At 36.1% G+C, this 18921-nt stretch overlaps 1 protein-coding gene across 7 annotated transcripts in view; it reads right to left on the bottom strand.

Moving 5' to 3' along the window:
- Positions 1–18921, bottom strand: part of ROBO1 (roundabout guidance receptor 1) — a 690543-nt gene that overhangs the window by 70064 nt on the left and 601558 nt on the right. For all 7 annotated transcript variants that reach the window (XM_052666594.1, XM_052666640.1, XM_052666623.1 and 4 more), the window contains 2 exons: positions 14750–14888; positions 13361–13488 (listed from right to left, as the gene is read on the bottom strand). In XM_052666594.1, the coding sequence (XP_052522554.1) occupies positions 13361–13488; positions 14750–14888 (267 nt within the window). The remainder of the gene's footprint in view (positions 1–13360; positions 13489–14749; positions 14889–18921) is intronic.

Genomic DNA, 18921 nt, shown 5'->3' with positions numbered 1-18921 from the left:
ACTTTTTAACAGAAAAGCTCTCTACTAAAGTTGCAATTACAGTTTGATGTGCTCTGGAATTAGAAACATTTCTCCATAAAACACAGCTCATATTTTATATGGACTAGTCTGATAAGAGACATAATGGGATGTAACTCCTGCACAGAGGATTGCACTCTCAATTACCAATTTTCCACTACCTAATAAATGCAAAAAAAAAAAAAAAAAAAAAAAAAAAAAAGCTTTCCTGGCAGCAAAGCAAAGCTGCCTGAGCCTTCTTCTGAAAGCTCACATGAAATTTCTCACAGATAGAAATCTCTTTTGGTTGCTCAATTACATTTCTATAAATTAAATTAACTTTTAAGTTCTGAATTTCCACTTTATTTTTTTTTACCAGCTGATGTTGTTATTGTATGTCAAAAATAATCTTATTGAGAAAATATCCTTTTTTGCCCACCTGTAAAAACAGGGAATACTGATACATGAAAATAAATCTCTGTAGAAACAAGGCATCACATTGGTTGCAAATCTGAGGCCTCTGCAAGGGGTGAACATTCTTAAAAAAATTTACAACAGTTCTGTCAGAGGGAAATGATGTGGTTGAAAAGAACAACAATAACAGAAACAGCTACAACAAAGACTACTTTTTTCATTTGATATATATGCATATGTGTGTGTATACATATATATATATACACACACTATCGATATCTTAAGTTACTGAAACTGAGTAGTAAGTCATTTTTATTCTGTTATAGCATACTTTATTTGACAACACTTATATTAAAATATTAAGAAATTTAATTTTCCATGTGTTCAGCATGGCTTTCACAGGACAGTAAGGGGAACAGCTTGCTCGTAAAGTCAGGACAATAGCATGTGAAACCACAAATACCAAAGGAATACTATTATTGCCTTTCAAATAATTTCACTGAAGTTAAGTTTATCAGGAAAGACATGCTTGGTCATTGAATAAAAAAGAAAAGAAAAACAGTTTCCAAACTTGTGACATGATATTCTAATGTCTTTCTCGCCAGCAATTCTATCATCCTCACTGGGACTACTGTTATTTCAGGAATAGGAATTTGTAGTTTTAGGACTCAAACTACAGACAAGTACAGTTAGTGGAGCAAGTATGTATTTGATCAATGAAGTAGTGGAGGAACACTGGATATTTAGGTTAGAAACAATCTCCAGAGGCTTCTACTCCAAACTTTTGCTCAAGCAGTGCTGGGATGTGGAGTGAGACCAAGTTGCACAGGGCTTGATTTAGTAGGGTCTTGAAAATTTCCATGAATTGAGAATGAATAACTTGTCAGTCAACTTTCTCTATTACCTGACTGTTCACCTAGCAAAGAATTTTCTCCTTATATCAAGCCTGAACCTCCCTGTTTTCATCTTCAACTTTCAACCTGACACTTGTCCTTGCACCATGCACTGCTGTGAAAAGCCTGGCTCTGTTTCTCTGACAATCTCCCTGCAGGTACTGGGGGCTGGCTGTTATGTTCTACCTCTCCTCTCAACTGAGTACAAACCATTCTCTTAGCCTTTCCGCAGAAGATGTATGCACGTATGAGACCTCAACATAATATCTTCATCTCCAAATAAGACATTTTCTAATTCTTCTTAATTCTTTTCACAAAGGTGAAATCAAATGTTGAAGAAGAATTTCTCTAAAATTCATCAGTTCCTTAGAATTTAGAAGTAAACATTACAGAGTTGTCTCCTTTTTTTTCTTTTTAGTCAATATAGAGCAATCTACAACAATCAAGTAACTCACTCCAAAAGCTGTAATAGGAATTATCTACCTCAAAAAAGAGTAAAGTGATAGAAATGTTCATTCATTCATACTAATAAATACTTTTTGAAATTCAGGGAGTAAGGTGGTAGATAATTACTGAACAGTGTTTTTTCTGCATATTAAATGCTCATTATGTACTGTTATTACTTATTACTATTTATGAATACCTTCCTAGGTTCTCAGTATCTTGCTATTCAGCTGACATAAGCTTAATACATTCAATTTAAGCTCAGTGTATTTCCTTTTTGATTATCTGAATAAAAATCTTTATGCATTCAAGAACCACTTTACACCTTTACAGCATGTAGAAGCTAAAAAAGGTAGCAAGACTGTATAATTCTACACCAGAGAAATCAAACAACCACAATCTTCAGGTCAATAATTACATGCAATAATCAAGGTAATAGGCAGTCTTTATCCTCTAATTAAATCCTTAAGCATACGATTAATCTAGGAAAATGCAGCCACGATGATATTTGGAATACTTTCAATTAATTTTGTTATAAATTAATCCTAGTTCAAATACAAAATACCAGTGGTAGAATATGCCTGTAGAAACAAACTGGTAGGAGATGGGATGAAGAGCTTGGGTAGCTTGCACTGACGACATGATTGGCCAGGATGAGACAATACATGGTAAAAGAGAAACCCCAGAGTAAGTAATAGAAATAGAACAGAGATAGATATTAGCTGTATTATTTGTAATGAAACACTGCAGTTTTCCAGAACGGCTGAAACCTTTTTGAACTCAGATGTTTATAATCTCTATATGAAAAGTAATGAACGTGTGGGTACTGGCGTTACATGCAGAGGAAGTGTTTGTATATGCTTTACATACTGATCCGAGTCCTGTTACTCTTAAAAAAAATATTTAAGAAAGTCTGAAGATTTTCTTTTCCAATTCTTTTTCTAATAACAACAAATAGCTAAAAAGCTGCCAACTTTGTTGCCAACATTCATATCATGAATGTGTTTCACTGTTAAATCTGCTAAACTATGAAACCTTTTACTTTCAAAAAAATGTTACAAATTCTCAGAGAATCAGTATCTGAACAAGGTCCACTGAATGACTTCCTGCTACACATCTAACAGAAATTTACATCAGTGCTTTGCAAAAACTATTATTAAGACAATGTGACATTTCATCTCCTTCCTTTCCAGTGATTGTAAGGTTCTTATCAAAGCAATATGAAGAACCCATTATCCTTGATATGCAAGTTTCTTTGCAGTATTACTTTTCATAGAGAAATAAACGAAGCTCAAAATCTCTTGTTCTCAAAAAGATATAAATGTTGTCATACTTGCCACGAATGCGTACAGAGTACGTAGCCCCAGGGCATGAAGTGTGATATAGTGCAGTACAAACTTCTGAGGAAAGGTCTAACAGTCTGGCTCCAAGTATGCCACAACCCCATTTGGTTGAAGCAGAATGTTTACACATGTATTTTTGATGTTCCAAATTAAAAGTGATGACTAGCAATCTCAAACTCCAGTAATAGAGAGATCATAGTTAATTAAATTTATGATACTAGAAAAATTCTGTTTTGAGTTGCTGCTGATGTCTCAGATAAGTACTTTTTAAGTTTATACAAACAAGTGACTACTGTAACTTCAAATGAGCAAAGAGGAGAAGATAAAAATCTAAAATAACTGGGGAAGAGAAATAGATTATTTTCTATAACGGTAAGAGAATTAAATTAAAAAATAAGACTGCTGGTTAAGCATTAGGATAAACACTTATGATAGAAGAATCATTGTAGGAAATCCAGAAACCCATAGTAAAGTTTCAGCTTAGTGCACAGAAAGTTAAAATCTCAGAATCAATTAGCTACTGTGCTACTCAACATATTTCACAACAGGCTTTTTAAAAAATTCATTTCTTTCCTTCTGTTTGCTCGTTTGCAATTGACTCACATTCCCTTGAAGCAGAATAGTGAAGACCTCCTGTGTGCCAGGCATAACCTGGCAGCAGGCCTGACATGGCCATGCCACCCCTTGGGCATTATGGACTGCCAGTTGCACTTCTCTTCATGCTTACCTGCTGCACTCCATGATAGCAGCCATGAGACAGTCAGACTCTGAAGCCTGTGCAGCCACACCATCACGCTGCTTACTCTGACCAGGCTAGCAGAACATATTTTCAGACTGAGCAGAGGTCAAGGACTTACACCTGATGGCTGGGTACCCAGAGAAAAAGTGCAGGGGACTCAGTAGAGCTGACACGTGCTAAGAGAAAGAGGTCTCACGAAGAAAAAAGCAAGCACTGTTTCTTTGTTCTATCAGTACAAATATAGCCTTTAAAATTGAATTTGGGCTAAGAGGTGATTTTTTTTTTCCTTCCAAATTCAAATTGATTGAACTAGATGGTAAAACCCAGTGCTCTGTCCATTGTGAAACTATATCACATTAATATTTGCTTCACAGCAAATGTTCTCTAAAAAACTCTTTAAAAAGTCAAGATGAATGAGGTTACACAAGTGAGTGTGTGCATGTGCATGTCTGAGAAAAACCCATTGCAAAAATCTGGGCACACAATGTACTTACACAAGATTTTTTGATTTACAACTGATTTTGCTGATGCAAAATCAAAAAGTTCATAATCTCTATTTCTGCAGGAGTCAATGAAGGTTTCTATGATGAAATCAGCAATGTGGAATGAGATTTTGCAGTGTGGTTTTCAAAGGCAGCACTTCTCTGGTTAATTCATGCAATACTCTCAGTTTATAACATTTATAAACTCTGCAGTCAGCGACTCAAGGTGACAGGAGAGCTCTGAAACATGGAGAGTAGAATGCAGAGAGAGGGCAAAGATTTAAGTCCTTCCAGAAGTTCCTCTCCTACTCTCTCTTTCCCCTACCTTGTTCTTACTCTTCCTAAAACATCATATAAACTAAACCCAATTTAGTGGGAGCACTTACGAGAGGCTTAATACCATCCATTTTAAAACTGGAGCAATGCAGTAAACTGTGGAGTCCTGTTACCCAGTTGCTCCCTTTTGAAGAAGAGTTGTCTTCCCCTCTGTTTAAAAAGAACGGAGGTAATTCTAGGCACTGCTGCAATATAAGTAGTCGTGGCTACAAATATTTACACTAAAGCCTTTTAAAAGAGTGAAAAGAGATAGACACATTTTAAATAAGCTGTGCAGAAGTACAAAAAGAATATGATGGCTGGATACTATTTAAAGAATTCTTAGAAGCTTTCCGTTGCATTTTTTTTACTTATAATAAAAGATAGTAGAACAGAAAAGGAAATGGAACGTGATTTTTTTCCCCAAGCTGTTTCTGACAGCAGTTTTCTTCTTTGAAAAAGGTATTTAATCCATAGCAACCATCTTCTAATAAGTTAAAGCTATCTGCAAGAAATGGCACAAGTCCTCTGATCAATGGACTCTACGCACACACTAAAAATGGAAGGACAATAAACCTCCACAGTGAAGCAACTTCTGATATCTACAAAATGTTATTTTTTATAGGTGATGCTCAGTAAGGCATGCCAAATGAAATAGATACTTTTTCAAAAGGAATCTGGACTTCTCACATGGGACAACACGCTCTCACATACAGGCAACTCAAGTCTACAAAAGGGATGCTAAAATCCAAACTTACTTTTTTGATGTTTTATGTGCAAGGCATTCAGGATGCGTTAATTTTTAATTAGAGAAAAAATTGCAAGATTTAAGAACTCAATACAATGGAAACAACCAATAAGTACTAGTAATTTTTACTGTTAGGCATGCTGAAAAGGGAACAAGCTACAGAGAGAATTAAATACAATCTGCAAAAACAAAAATAAAAAAAATCCACTGTCTGTTTCTCATACAGTGAATCAGTGGTTCACCTCTGCCAAAAGACTGCGATGCTTTCAAAACTACTAGTAGTGTGAAATGAAGTACTGCTGCAGATTTGGTTGTCTAGGGATATTAGCAAATAAGTTCAGAGTTCTATTTTTATTTCAGTTAGTTACACTCTTTGAGGGAAAATGACACAATTTGAGCACCCTATAACTCAAAGGAGAGGTACAGAAGTCCATCAACTCTTGTTGATGGAAGACTGGACTGCAGCAGAACTCTTGGCTGACTTTTTCCTCTGTCCTGAGATCCAAGAATCAATCTGCTAACTTAACTGTTTCAAAAGTGAGAGCAGCTGTTCCATTTGAGTAAACGCAAGTCCTGTATGCCACTGAAAGAAGTAAAAGAAAAGAAAATGCCCCCCAGAGCTGTGTTTAGAGAGCAGTGGGTATTTATGATGAGACAGCAAACAATGCGATGTGCACTCAGACCTTTTTTTTTTTTATTATTATTTCTCTCACCCTATTCCATAATCAAATGAAAAGAAAAAATCACCCCAAACCATAGGAGTTCATGTGTGGTCACTGGGACAAAAGAAATGCGCATTTTTCTTCCACTGAGAACATGAGAGTATTTGATGTCTATCAGTTTAAGATGTTTTTTTCTTGCACTGTAAGCTCCTCATACTAAGCCTACCAGGTAACATAGCTTGCACATAAAGGCTGGAAGACTCTTTATTACCTATATTTGTTCTTGAGTGTTATTCAGCACCTAACGATGAATTATTTTAGTGTTCAAACAAAACATAATCCATAGACACAAACAGTGCCTCAGACAGCTTAGCATAATAATGTTTGAACACATTGCTGTTACAAGTCAGAATTTTTTGTCAAGAACTAATTCACAGAGATGACAGATTTTAATTATGCACATAATGTTACAAAAATAAGGGAGTGCATTATAATCACTGTGTAAGTCCTTACCAAAATTACTTATTGGTTACAAAAAAAGCCAAAGTGTGTTACATTTTTTAAGATGTTTAGTATAATTTAATAAACCCTAAATTTATTTCAGAATAAGCATTTAGAAGAAGTATTATTTAATGAATAACCAAAGTAAGTTATTATTCCTTGCACTCTACTTAATTTTATACATAAATCCCCAAATCCCTAAGCACAACAACTTGCAGTAAAATACTACTTTGTCTATTGTAATGACAGAATTACTGAAATATTATCTTTACAGTAGCAGTCACAGAATCTACAATAGTGAAGCTTGATACAAAAACAATTTAGTTTTTCTTAGCCATGGGCTTTAGGAAATTGCAAACACTACAAAAAAGTATTTGCTACTTTTTAATTGAGTTCTGAACTTTTTAATTCAAACCTACCTTTTTTAATTCTCTGCAGAGAAAGCTTAAAAGATATAGCAACATAGAATCAGAGAAAGGCTTGTATTGGAAGGGACCTCAAGGTTGCAGCAGGGTTGCCAGCCACTAGATCAAGCACTAGATCAGGTTGCCCAGGGCCCCATCCAACCTGGCCTCAAACACCTCCAGGGATGGATGGGGCATCCACAATCTCTCTGGGCAACCTGATCCAGCACCTCATCACTCCCTCAGTAAAAAACTTCCCACTGACATCTAATTTAAGTCTCTTCTCCATTAGCTTAAAATAATTCCCCCTTGTCCTAACACTATCTACTAGCCACATAAAAAGTTGATTTCTCTCATGTTTATAATCTCCCTTTAAATACCAGAAGGCCTCAACGAGGTCTCCAAGCAAGCTTCTCTTCTCCAGACTGAACAAACCCAGCTCCTTCTGCCTGTCTTCATATGAGTGGTGTTCCAGCCCTTGGATCATCTTCATGGCCCTCCTCTGGACCCTTTCGAAAAGCTCCACATCTTCCCTGTGCTGGGGGCCCAGCCTGGAGGCAGTACTCCAGATGGGGCCTCAATTAAATCCTTTCCACAGGAGAAAGCCTCTAGCTTCAACATATTTCTGCAGTAATGTCCCTCCAAATTATTTGGACTCCTGTTCTACTTGCTGAGAAACATCTGTCCCAACTTTTTGTTTCAAAGTACTTAAATGCAGTAATGGTTCTCTAAAGTTGTAAAACATTACTTCCCTTCCCTGTAAGCAATTGCATTAATTGTTATGGGATGCTATGTAAAAAAAAAAACAAAAAAACCTCTAGTTATAAACTAGAAAAACCACAAAAGCAGTTATTTATCAAAATACATCACATGGATTTAAAGCAACAATAAATCCCTCTCTCTCTGTTTTTTTTTTGGTTTTTTTTTTTTTTTTTTTTTAAATTTCACTCAAATATTTACTGGTTCCTTTTCCCTGAGTTCTACAAATGCTTCAGGAATCTCAGTGCTCATCACTTGCATCAGTAGAACAAGAACCTTCAGGGCACTAATCTCTTCTTGAGATAGTTTCCTCGTTTCCCTCTGATTAACTTCTAAGATTTATAATCTCTCACCAGAAATGGATTGCAGTCAGACTCCTCAGATCATTGATAGGAATCTGAAGTACTGTCATAGTTTACAGCAGTAATTAACGGGGAAAAGGCTATCCCTTTAAGCTATACAAATCACAAGAGACGATTCCTCTCATTTATCCTGCCAGAAATTTATTAATTAAAAACTCCTGAACTTCACAAGACAGTCATTATTCTTTCTTTCTCCTTCATGGGGATGTAAGAGCGCATTGCTTAAAACCAAGTTTTTCAGAAAGGAGAAAAAGTGGCATAAAGAGAGATCAAGTAGACAAGTATGACTTTTTAAATCAAATCCAAATCCTTGTTTTAAAATTCAAGTGTTTAAATCCACCCACGACCCAGTGAAGCCTTCAATGAAGCACATAATACCCACCATATACCACAACAGCATTAAAAAAAAAAATCACAAAAATTCAGATTTTTTCTTTGTTACTTTAATGTATGCAACTCAGATACCTATACACCAATTACATTTGCACCAATTTATAATGTGTACCAGAAGCCTGACACAGTGGAAACATTTATATGGTATCTGACAGATAAAAGAGCAAATCCTATTTCTTTTCATTCTGGGTAGTTTTTTCCTAGCCCTACCCAGAAACCTAATTAAATAGATGTCTCTATATTGTGCCTTGAAGCTACTTTATACAAAGAGGGGTGGAAAGTGGAGGAAATTCCAGACCTGATGCATGTGCCACCTTTTCAAATTAAAATTCCCTGTCAGTTGACTAGCCCAACAAAATCACAGCCAGAAGTCATTTATGGAAAGTTCTTGTCATTGTAAGGCAATTTCTGTTGACCTTAACATTAATAACATCATAAGCTGAAATAACTTTGATATCAAAGATCACCACTGCAAAACAAGAATTTGCCAAACTAATTTCCTCAGGAATTCTATCTTCCTGCCAAATTGATAGCATTGAATATGCTCAGTGCCTTTGAACAACATTTACAATTCAGTGTTCAGTTACTGCTCCAGCATTTGGAGATATGTTTTAGTCAGGGCACTACAAACAACTATCACTAGCTCTTTCACATTCAGTGTTTGAGTCAAAGGAGCTAAAAAGAACATAATTTTAAAGATTGCTGTTTACTACCAACCAACTGGTGACCAACGAAGAAACACTAACATATGAAGACCTCTCCAACTGGCCTATGTAACCTGTTCTTCCTGATGACCAGCAACCATGCTGTCATTGTTACAGTGGTCCCTTGGCCAACAGCATAAGAGGAATTCCACTGGAATCATAATTTCAAGTTGTTTCAGAGAGTAAACTTCATTTCAGCATAAATTATAGGCTTATTAAAATGGATTTTTATTTTTTTTTTAAAAGCCTAGTTAGGTACTTCAAATAGGAGAAAAGCAAGTGAAAGCAGGAAAAACTATGTAGAACTTTTCATTGCTAGATTAACTTAAAAGCATTTCTATGATTAAATGTGAATTTTGCATGTTTTTGAAGAAGATTTATTGCTATTTCCACTAATGGTAAAATGAATTCTTTTTTAGAACAGGCATGTTTTCTTGGTAATTTTGTTTATCTTCAGAAAACGGGATTCAGTTAAATTGTATTATCATTTCTACAGTCTTGCTTCAAGGCATAAAACTAAGCAAAACACATCATTGATCTCCAAGAAAACATTAAAAGCATCCTGCATGTACATTACATATGTGCACAATAAATATAGCTGATTTTCTTAGTGCAAGAGACTAAGACATTACTCCAGTGGATCCAGAGATACACTTTTGGCCATCATTTCCCTTTGCTGGAGCACATCAGCTACTTATTACAGATCAGTAAAATAAAACGTATTGTACTCCAGGCTACTTCCTGGCAGCTTGTATTGATTTAGGTATTTAATAATTAATCATCTCCTGAACGAAACTCTTCCATGTATTTCCAGCAGTGTCTACGGATGCCTTACATATGCACTACATATTGATACCAAATGAAAACAGTGGACTGCAGCTCTCTAATTTTAAGAGAATATAAACAACACCAGGATTACATTTGCTTAACTATTTAATTTTCCAGGAAGAAAATACAGATAACTTGACAAAGAACTTTTAGAATGGAAAGACTTTTAAGCTGCAACAGTAAAATCCTAAGTGAGGGGTTCAAACTTTGATGTCAACAGTGAAATCTAAACTTGGTTTAGTACTAGTAGTGAAACTGAAAAAAAAAAAAAAAGATAAAAGATAACAATAAAAATATAGCAGCTGTACCTCACACAGAGAGCGCAAACACTTATAATCCCCCAAATTCCCCAATTATGCTTGGAAATACTGATTAAATACTGATTCCAATATCCAGAACCCGTGACGGTGGTGCCACTGGAATGGAAATATTCCTTTGACTTCCTGCATTTCCTACCATCAGCCTTCCAACAGGTACAGTTTAATCATCTCAGCTGATAGTTATTGGTCCACAGATACAGGAAGAGTTTGTTCCTGGCTTAGATGCTGCAGCATACACTTGTATGGAGCTGTATGTACCCTACGTACTGTAGGGCATGTCCTCCCGCACTCCAATGCCTGCTAGATCAAATGGGGTCAGTGATGAACCAAAGGTTCAATTCTGCTACAGCTAACTCCGAAGGACTGCTAGATTCCAGCTAACTCCCTGGTGAGACACCAGGTTCACTATTAATCACCTCTTGTCAACACATCCCTGTCACCTGGGTATCTCAATTAGCCACAGTGTTACAATCTCCACCTCTCAATACCCTAGATAATCCCAGGCTGCAGAATACATACTGTTCAATCAGTATGTGAGGCCTGAGAAATGATGAGCACAGGACCTATCATCTTTTTAGCAGTGCCACTGATCGATCCCAAGGCCTGAGCAGTGTCCTGAAGTGCACAGCTTACAGTACTTTTTGTTTTATGTCATGTTTAGTTCAGGGCAGCAGTTTGACTGCATAGACTTTTGTCAGACGATGACTGCCCCTCTCCTAAAACAGACACATCTTCTGGGATTACCACTTACACTTCCTTTCTTTGAAGGGCAATCTGGCATGAAAACATCATCAGCAAACAGACAAACCAACCAACTTTCTATGTCCTTTGTTGAATTTAAAAAGCATACACAGGTGGCAGATTCAAATTTTGAGGCCGTGATTTGTAACACAGCTATTTACAAACGTGTAATGGAAATACCTCTATTCAGCATAAAAGAATTCTGAACTTCTGTATTATTCCTCAGTCAACAGAACACAAACTAATTACTGAATGTTCATGAGACGGGTCATTTCCATTTCTTAAATCAGTCTAAAAAAAAAAATACAACTTGGAGAAACAAACAAAAAAGAGCTTTTCTCAATGAGCTATAAGATCAAGGTCATCTTAAGCACTGGAACAAGGGGACCAAATCTACCTCTCTGGATGTAGTATAACCAATTAGCTGACCCTTCAGAAAAACATGTGGCTTAAACAAGAAAGCAGAGGAGGGAAAGGTGTGATCAGAAAAGAACAAGAAGAACACTGTGAAAGGAGAAGCAAGAGAAAGAGAAGGAAAAACAGGAAAATAATTTTTTTTTTGAATGGAAAATGAATGTTTTATAGAGGAATTTTTTTTTTTCTTTCTTCCATAAACTTAGGACTCCTGGACACTACAATAAATCGATTTTGATCATAATTTACTGCCTTAAAAACTAAAAATTGGCCTCCCCCATTAAGATTTCTCGTATCAATTCATACTATGGACATACTAGTGAAGAAAAATGGACCAGAAAACAATCCACTGACATTGGGAAACCAATTATCTTATGACAATACACTGAGTAAAGCTGTTTCTATGCAAATATCTACTGTATAAGTACTTAAAAAAAAACATAACTCAAGAATCTTGCTTAAGCAAAACTTAGGTTATAAAACCATTCCTCAGAGGTACTGTTTTATTATCAAAATTCAGAAGATCTCATTCTATATTTCTAACAGCTATAAACTTGCCATTTCCTATCTGAGTAGTACCATAGACCCAAATGGAATTAACAAAATGTGTTTGCATATTATTTAAATAGGAATAAGGGGGATTATGGTTACTGATAGCTTATTTCCTGAAAGGTAACCACTCAATCAGTTATAATAGGATTTTTCTTAATGCTAACATTCTAAAAGATTAACATTCGATCTAAGACACGATCTTCAGAACAAATGGCCATGTTAAAAATAATTCAGGCTTTTTCTTTTAAATAAACTGCTTACTGCTTACCCATTAATCTTTCATTTTAAAATGCTGAGCATAAGAGCTGATTATTTTGCAAACACAAGGTGTCAGTTTTGATATATCAACATGATGCCTAATGGAAGACAATGTCTCCAAATTCTTGGTTTTATGGGAGCTTCAACCAAAGAATTCCTTCCTGTGTTTTCCCAACAGCTACAGGTGTTAAGGACACCAAATGTTTCTACTGGAAAAGGAGAGAGGGCTAAGGACAAGACCTTTCCTGCTACAGTAAATGTGTCAAAAGAGAGGCCTGCTACCAAATAAAATACTTTTAAGCCTATACTTCCCCAAAACTCTATAATGACTAATTCCCTCTGAACAGAAAAAAGGATAGAAGGACCATCGGCGTGCAGAAAAAAAAAGCTTCAGTATGACATCATTGCCTGTCTGCTAGCCAGGAAAGGAAGAGAAGGATTATCTGAATGGTGAACATCTGGATTGTGTATATAAAGGCAATGAAGAATTTTTATACATATTAGTTCACTGAGTTCCGCTGAATTTTATCTTACAAAGAAACAGTAGTGCTATGCTATGCTTTTATAATGAAAAAGCAACAGAAATTCCAGTGGTCTGGGTTAATGTATTAAAAGATACACACACACACATTTATCATTCACCACTTCTTTACTACATTTAATTGAAAAAGTTCAGTAGATACCTGAAGCTAAAATTAAAGCAAAAAATAGTTTGGCAAAACTGGTTTTACTCTTTCTGTTAGCATTTCAGGTCCAAAGATAGTAAGTAACATAGTTCTGATCACACTGAAATCCAGAATGCACCCAATCCTTCATCCCAGTAACATGAAGACTGCTTACAAGAAATGCTGCATTTGAAATTCTCCTATTCCTTAAGAGAACAATTTAAACTAAAACTATACTTTTGTAATACATTTTTACAGCACAGCACAGCACATACTGCGTAAGTAGCAACTGTGCTTACATGGTTACTTGGGTTGTGCCCAAACACTTCTGGTTTGCCTATAGCAAGTCTAAGAAGTTGCAGTAAACAAAGCCCACTTCTCTTAACTGTAGGTTAGAGCAATAAGTAACAAAACATTCTTACCTTGCACTGTTAGAGTTGCCGATGCTTCAGCCTTTCCTACCATATTTTCTGCTACACAAGTATATGAGCCCATGTCTCCTGCTATAACTTTCCGGATTTTCAGGGTATGATCGTCACGGATTTCATACCTTTAAGTATACATAGTAATATATAACTAAGGTAAGTGATACAGAATTAAAAACTAACAGAAAACGAAGGCAGAACTCTGTACAATTTCTATAAAGGCTAAGAGCAAGGTGTTCTACCACTAAATTTTTTTATTCATCCATTTCCCCTATAAATATTTGTGAATTGTTACGAATCGAGAATGTAAAAATAAACTTTTCAAAGCAAAACGTATCTATAAATATGCAAACCTGACTATGATTTAATTTCCAACACAGGTCAGTTTCTATGACATCACTAGAATCGGTGTAATACAATTGTAAAGAGCTCTATTGCAGAACGTTGTAAGTATCAGAATTCTTTTAACAGGTAAATTTAATAGTAGTTTTTATTTTCACCATAATTTTTCCATCTGAATTGAAGAATTATTATTTTTCAATAAGCTTGAAAGCACTGTCCTTGGGAAGACAAGAATTACTTAAAATTCGAGATAAATCACAACACATTCAATATTTTTTTTTAAGAATGATGTGGCCTTTTACCATTTTCTCTTCTTTTGTCACCTTTTCTTCCTCTGTACATAATGCTGTCAATGTGTTTCTCTTCATGAAAAGTAGACTTTTCTCTTAAAAATGCAATAGCTTTTATTAAAGCTATAGACTAGATTAACAGGAATCTGAATTTGGATGACAACTAATTCTGCATGTTCTTCAATTCCCACCCCCTATCCCCCCAGCAGGTTTTTAAGTGATGTCTGGGAATTTCAAGAAAATAAATAAATAATACATCCCAGAGCTATGTTTCCTTTTAATAAGGTATTTCACTTTTTGGCCTGAACTGCAAAAAAGACAGGAAAAAAAAAAAAAAAATTAGACTCTTAATAACAAAACCAGGTATAATCAAGGCAGCTTGGTACATTAACACACTGCATTTCACATCAATTGCAATTCCAATCTTTCTTGTTGTTGTAACCTAATTTATCTGTTATACGTTCCCCATCAGTTTTAATAATTACAGAAGACTTATCAGGTGAAGAATTAATCTGTTTCAGATATTACTGACTCAACTGAGTTCTTTTTTGTTGTATTTGTGTGCTGTCACAACAGAAGTTTTGGAAGAAGTAGTTGTTAAGTTTTAATATAAATTATAATTTCAGAGCTCCATAGTAATTAGAAATGTCTTATTCTGTCTTAATTCAAGAAAAGTTATTGCTAGCTGTCAAACGGCTACATCATGTACAAAACTAATTATCAATAGAAAGATAATTCTATATATTACACACACCTTGCTTTTGGTAATTCCCCATCATCTTTCCTCCATCTTACTGTAGGGACTGGGTCACCTCTTGCTTCACATTTAAACTCAGCGCTGTCATCCACAGTTACAGCCAAATTACTTGGTCTCTTCACAAAAGATGGTCTTTCTAAAAGGGGAAAAAAAAATAGGATTAGTCCAGCAGTTCTGTGCCTGAACTGTGAAACTGTGATTTTCCCTAAGTTCAATTCATTAGAGCAATGAGAACAGTAGGATGAATCCTATGGAGATTCTACCACTGTTCCTCTGCCACCTGGCTTCAGGATAAGAGCTCAGCCAGCAGACAAGATCTGTAGCCATGTAGACAGCTAGCATTGTTCACTTCAGGATCCAAACACAGTCTTCTTTCTTTTATATCGTAACGTCAAATGTAACAGAAGGAAAACACAACTTCAACAGCTAATCTGTTTAAGTACAGATCCTTAGAAAGAAATGGACCTGCTCTGAAGTCTCAGACAAATGACTACTCATCTGCTGCAGAGCTTCAGACAGAGAGCACAAACTAAGTACTATCTCACTAGATTCCAAGTAATGCCCAGCACAGTATCTCTATGAGGATGCTTGCACATGTCTGCAGCAGCTAGAATTTGGTGCAAGCACTTCCACAGCTAGTTTAGAAAGAGATATTCTTCTTTCATGAACACACATAAAGTAAGCAAAAGCCCATTTTTTCTGTATTATTCTGGTTCTCAAATATTGCTGTTATTCCTGATATAAGCGGTAGGACAAAGGTGACCCCAGTTCTGCATCACTAGAGTCAGATATATAGATTTTGCAGAGTTTTCTCCCCTATCTTGAAACAAAATGAAATTTCAGCACAAACCATGCTGTTGTGGTAACCCTTCTACAAGCTAGAAATTCCAGGCAAGAAATCCATATACTTTTCTACGTACAATAGGATCCAAAGCTTTATGGTTCTGTGCTATCCATTGAATTTTACACCAGGGGACAGTGAAGCTTGCACAAGCACAAGAAAGAAAAGCATTTTGACAACTACTGGGACACTCCCGGAATTACTCATTTGGAAAGGCAGTATCAGATGACAACAGGATGTCCATAAGAGAACGGGAGTTGCTTTGCATGTTCTGCTGATTAAGGCAGATGAACTTTTTTGTCTATAAAGCGATGAAAACTTTAAGGGAGTTGAGAAGACAGCTACGCGTTCAGACTTGTACAACATACAGCCCACTAAAACTGGAAGAGTATGAAGCCATTGGCATAATCAGGAACTGTAAATATTCAAAAAATACACTACATATTTCTAACAAGAGTACAAAAGAACGAGGAAGGGGGAAAGACAGCTTCATATTCTTAGAAAGTGACATTTGTGTTAGGTTTGACTAGTATGATACTTCATGAATATCACTTCGATGACACAGACAAAAACATTAGAAATTCATTATTATAAAGCCTTAATAAATAGTTTAAAAAAGACTGAATTGGAAAAGGCAACACAAAACCTTATAAAAGAACTTCCATTAGTCTGGAGGATGTCCAGACCAGCAGGACACCTGTCTCACAGAAAACTTACCTTTGTTTTGCTTTATAACACTAGGCAAACAATATTAAAATAGCAACCTGATGTTCATGATGTCAATTAAAGCCATGTTTCACATTCAGGTAAATAAAAATTAAAACAAACAAACAAAAAAACCCTACATTTATAGACATAAGTACATGCATCTACTCTTTTATAGGTACAATAAAAATGTAATCTGAATGTACTAGATTAAGCATCATAGTAAGAACACTTAAGGGAAAAATATTTAACTTAATTTTGTAAAATAAAAAGGACTGACCTGGTAAGGATATGATTGCTGAGCAACGGGAAAAAAAATAACCAGTCAACCAACAAAAAACAACGAACAAATAAGAACAAACAAACAAAAGACTCCCCAAAACAACCTGGAGGTGCACTGAACTCTGTATTGTTTCCATCTACAACTCTTGAAAATAAAGACTAGATTCTATGTGCCTGATCAATTTGAATTCTATGTACTTAGGAAATATTTACCTGAAGACAGTTTCCTCCTCTTCAGAGTCCTATCAACCCCAACTCAGGATTGCAATCTCAAGTTGGGATTCAGGACTGCAACATGCAATTTCAGCATATTTTGTATATCTTAGCTCTGTCCTCTGAGAGAGGAATTGATAACAGAGTAATGTATTTGAAGTGAGGAAGCACAGAAGATTTCTACAATTACCCTTGCCTGCATATTAATTTTTATTTTCTTTTAACGTATTGAATGTTCTAAGTTTATTTATTGAGGATTGCACTGAAGAGGTCCAGTTGGAAGGGACTTTCAAAGGCCATTGAGTGCAACTGCCTAATTTCTACAGGACTTCCAGGCTAACCAGAAGTTAATGCACACTAATGAGAGGGTGTTGTGCAAAAGTCTCTTGAACACTGATTGGCATTGGGTATCAACTACCTCTCTAGGACAACTGTTCCAGTGTATAACCACCCTTACATTAAAGAAATGTATCCCAGTGTCCAGTGTGAGCCTACCGTGCCCTTCCCCCATGCTCCGTGAACGGTTCCCAGGTGCAGAGCCCTGTACCTCCCTCTGTATCCCCATCTTAGGCAGCTGCAAAAAACAGTAAGGTCACCTCAATTTCTTTTTCTCCAGACTGGCCAGTCCAAGTGTTCTCAGCCTCCCCTCATGAACATGCCTTCAGCCCTGCTATCAGCTTGGCTGTCCTCCTGTGGATGCTCTCAAGGACCTTAGCATTCTTTTTATATGGTGGAGCCCAGAACTATAAACAATATTCAAGGTGAGGCCACATTAATGCTCCACACAAGAAGAGAATTGCCTCTTTTTTAACACAACCCAAAAATGTGGTTTGTACTCTGGGCCACCAGGGCACATTGCTAGCTCACGCTGAGCCTGCTGTCACCAGCACCCTCAAATACCTTTCTGTTGAGCTGCTCTCCATCCATTCATTGCCCAGACTGTGCCTGTGGCAGGCATTACTCTGTCCCAAGTTAAGAATTTCCTTTAAAGAACTTCATGCCGTTGTTGATGGCTCCAATCTACTTAAAACCCTTTGCAAGGCCTCTCATCCCTACAGGGAATCAATAGCACCTCCCAGTTTAGAATCATCAGTGAACTTGCTGAGGATGCACTCTGCTTCTGTATGCAGATCATTGATAAAAATGGTGAACAGAATTGAACCCTAGGACATACTGTTCCTTAGTTCACTTCCCTATAGTAGAGTAATAGTCCAGGAGCTTTTGTCTGCTTATTCATAATACTGTCATTCAAGTGGTAAAAGGAATTACAGTGATACTAGTTTGAGTGTCTATCTTTGTCAGACAATTATTTGGTAAATACAAGGAAAGCTTAGCAGGGAACACTTTGAAACTTACTAATATTACAGTCTCTGGCTTATAATCCTCCCTCTGATCTAAAGCAGACCTAAAAGCAAAATTTCAACTTCCAGATAACAAAAAAACTATAAACAGAGGATTGATGCTGCCAGATATTAATGTATGAGGTCAGAATGCTTCTCATGCTTTTTGACTCGTATCTAAAGTCTGACTTGATAAGACAGTCAAAGCTTGTCCTGTTTTAAAAGAAATGCTCACTAGATTTTTCAGGATGAATATCAGAAATATATTTGAAGAGAAAACCACATGGAGTAAAATTGAAAGAAAGATCTCTCTGATGAATCCCTCTCATAAGTTTTCAGAAAGTAATATTTTCCAGCATAAATTACATGTAACAGTTCATATAGTGATTCTCTGGTTAGTAGTAGACTGATTCACCAATACTGCTGACTAAGAGTCCAGATTACTCATATAAACACAACTTTCTTTCAATCTTAGATTTTGCTTGGAAGTTTCTAAAGGCTACTTAATGATAAATTTCCTCCCAAAGTGCTTCAAAGGTATATTAAAGATGTATTAAAAAAAACCACAACAACAAAAAACAAAGCAACAAGACGGTGGATCACATGAAGCCTTTAGCTTCTAAAAAGTAATCACACTATCTTGCTGCATATTCCATCTCAACAACTTAAAAATGGCAGATAAGCTCAATTTATTAAGGAAATTACTGCTTCACAAACTCTGAACAAGACTTCAAGTTGTTTGCATCATATTTCTAAACATTAGTGAAAACAGACGACAGTGTAAGACT

Source organism: Tympanuchus pallidicinctus, unplaced genomic scaffold (genome assembly GCF_026119805.1).
Source record: "Tympanuchus pallidicinctus isolate F22 unplaced genomic scaffold, pur_lepc_1.0 scaffold10, whole genome shotgun sequence".
In the NCBI taxonomy this organism is placed as follows: domain Eukaryota; kingdom Metazoa; phylum Chordata; class Aves; order Galliformes; family Phasianidae; genus Tympanuchus; species Tympanuchus pallidicinctus.
This window is presented reverse-complemented; position numbering and strand designations above follow the sequence as displayed.